Source organism: Etheostoma spectabile, chromosome 9 (genome assembly GCF_008692095.1).
Source record: "Etheostoma spectabile isolate EspeVRDwgs_2016 chromosome 9, UIUC_Espe_1.0, whole genome shotgun sequence".
Classification (NCBI taxonomy): Eukaryota; Metazoa; Chordata; class Actinopteri; order Perciformes; family Percidae; genus Etheostoma; species Etheostoma spectabile.
In genome coordinates this window covers 23,791,189-23,794,085 of record NC_045741.1, presented here as the reverse complement: position 1 = coordinate 23,794,085, position 2,897 = coordinate 23,791,189, and the positions used below count along the sequence as shown (strand labels likewise).

The window sequence follows — 2,897 nt, the reverse complement described above, 5'->3', positions numbered from 1 at the left end:
ATGAGAGCCAGACAGATTCTTTGAGAGGATGGAGGAATGAAGGGCTATGGCTGAAGACTGGACTTTACCAGTAGTCACTTTTGCAGAATAAAAATTGACAGAATATGCTTTTATATTTCACCTTGTTACATTTTCCAGTGGCATCAGAATGAGAACTCTTACCTTCACCCACAATCCCAAGGACTTCAAATTTATTCATTACATCACCGGTGTCAGGGATCTTCATGAAGTCAAAAGGTATGTTGCGCGAGGTGCGTGGAGCTCAGGCAGAGATGGTCCGGCTACAGGATGGCACGAGGCGGCCAGCTGCTGGCTCCCGAGGGCCGTATGCCGGCTGTGAGCCATAATATCCGCCACATGCCTTCTTCAGTGGCTCGCTATTACATGCACAAAAACGTACCAAATTACACACATAGTATATATGCACAAACTGTTTATTTACACATATTCCTTAGCTACCTTTACAAGTGTATCAGTTAACTACCAAAACTAGATGTGAAATTTGTTGTGAAATGAATTCACAATATGTCAAAGTGATTGTTTACACATTTGGAAAACATTCCTCAAAAAATCTACCGAAAGGGACTTTTTCAAGCTTGTTTTGTGGAGGAGACCCGTTGTACTTCAATGACACAAAACTGAAACTCAGCCCAATCTCCTTGAGTTAAAGGTGCACTCCAGTGATTCAGTATTGCACTTCCATTTACTTGGCGACATGCAAGAGGCTGAAATATCCTGACTTTAAGACCCTGGTATGGTTCATGCTTCAAAAACACTGGATCCCAAAATGAAATTTGAAAGCATCTTTAATCACACCTTCCCCGCCTGTTAAACGCCCTCATCTGTCAAACCGAGTCAGCGTGACGTCGTGCCTACACAAAGGTCACTTCCAACAACTGGACGTGGATTTGAGTTGCAGAGATATGTGAAATCGACAAACTTGTTTATTTGTGTTGTCATTTTCAGCTGAAACTGTAACATTTAAAGATATAACACATGGGGTCTGACATGTTTTTTGTTTCTGCTGTGGGTTTTTTCTGTCCTGTGTTGCTTTGCTAGCATCTTTGATAAACCAAATTTTGTGTTAAGAACAGAAACAGCTAGTTTGGGTGATGTCATTTTTTTTAGTCTGTTGCCCAACAGGTAAAGTAGGTCTCCAACCTCACATTAGTGTTGACGTAGGAAAGCATCAAACATGCATTTTAGATGAATGAGATGAAAGTATTTCCAGTTGATCCTAATTTTATCAAGGCTCTTTAACTGTATGTACGGGACGCAGGAGTTTCCTACCTGGAAGTTATTGTAAAACAATTATGATTAATGTAAGAGTATTTTAGGCCTTTATTTTAATAGGACAGCTGAAGACATGAAAGTGGAGACATGCGGCAAAGGGCCGCAGGTCCGAGTCGAACCTGGGCCCGCTCTGTGGAGGAGTAAACCTCTATATATCCAGGCACCCGTAAAACAAACATTGTTATCGGGTCTATATGACACAGGTTTTATGTGAAATATTTGAAGTCTCAAGCCAAACTCAAGATAACCCAGAGATAATCCCAATGATATCATCAGGGTTATCTTCAGAAAGCTTCCTTTCGAGCCACAGAAGCCATTATACAACCGTTTTCACAGGCTGAGTGGGCTACTTTCACTGACTGATGAGTAAACTGACCTTTCTGTGTTAAATCAGTGGTAAGTAAATAGTAATGTGTCATATACCATGCCTTATATTTACATTATGTGCTATACATTGTGAAAATAATGGAAAAAATACACCATAGAATTAATGCTAAAGTTCCTCGCTGTATTCCTACCTTTTTTTTGGAGGGTGAATCAGTACCAGACAATCTCCTAATGTGATCAAAGCATCTCCTCTGGTATCCACACGCTCTTATTAAATCAGATAAGACTCTAGATACCACTTTCTCCAATTCATCTTCCCCTTGCTGGAAAGCTCACGGACTTGCTTAGCCTACTCACACTGCCAGTCTCCTACGGTGCTGTGGGCACAGGAGCTGTTCATCAGTATGCAAAACCCCAGCACCAAAATAAACTCTTTCTCCCAGAAGACTAAACGCCGCTGTGTGGTCTATTACTCCCTTATCTTACTCAGCTGAACACCATCAACACAAGTGAACCGATAGCAAGAGGTAAACTTAATGATACAAGACTATAAACACCATGATGGCTCCAGAGAAAATGCCTTCGTCGTCTATATTCTTCTTTCTCCTCCTCATTTCACAACCTACACACAGTGGCATGCAGCCTATTGTTTTCCAGAGCAGTTTTTAGCGAACTACTCTCCCGGCCCAGACCTAGAGGACTAATATGATCAGGAATGCACTGGGCATTGCTGTGGATTGCTGTGGGTCGTATATATATTGTCTCCATAAACAGAATGACTCATGCGTGGTAATGGACTGAGTCTGTAGAATTCAGAATACAGGACCCTTAAACCTCATCATATGATCAATGCACTATTATAACTATTATCATACTCTCATCTATACCTCATTTAGGTTTATTATTAAAATTAGGCATAGTGGTTAATAATTTTGCAAAAGAAAAAACAAGACATCCAGCTTGCAACATCTGCCATTTGAGAAATTGGGCATCACATTTTTCAGAATTACACAAAATTGGAACAGCGACCAAGAGCAAACATTTACATTTATGAAACATTGTTGCATTATTAATAATTCCTGTTTATGCAAATCTCTGTCATAAGCTTGTCCTGTTGCTTTTCATTACAAATCTCTCGCATCCTTAACAGCAGGAGCAAGCAAACACACACACAGCAAGGTAAAATGTGTCTGTCAAATGAATGTTTTTAACAGGGACTCTGGCTCGGCTGTACTGTAACGTTCAAGTGTGTGTGTGTGTGTGTGTGTGTGTGTGTG

At 40.6% G+C, this 2,897-nt stretch overlaps 1 protein-coding gene across 6 annotated transcripts in view; it reads right to left on the bottom strand.

Moving 5' to 3' along the window:
* The window catches only part of LOC116696038 (cyclin-dependent kinase-like 5), a 39,989-nt gene that overhangs the window by 36,584 nt on the left and 508 nt on the right, over positions 1–2,897 (bottom strand). For 5 of the 6 annotated variants that reach the window (XM_032526706.1, XM_032526712.1, XM_032526709.1 and 2 more), the window contains exon 2: positions 163–377. In XM_032526706.1, the coding sequence (XP_032382597.1) occupies positions 163–226 (64 nt within the window). In that variant the 5' untranslated portion in view covers positions 227–377. Of the gene's footprint in view, positions 1–162; positions 378–1,811; positions 1,998–2,897 lie in introns of all 6 variants that reach the window. The other variant, XM_032526708.1, reaches the window with a different exon arrangement.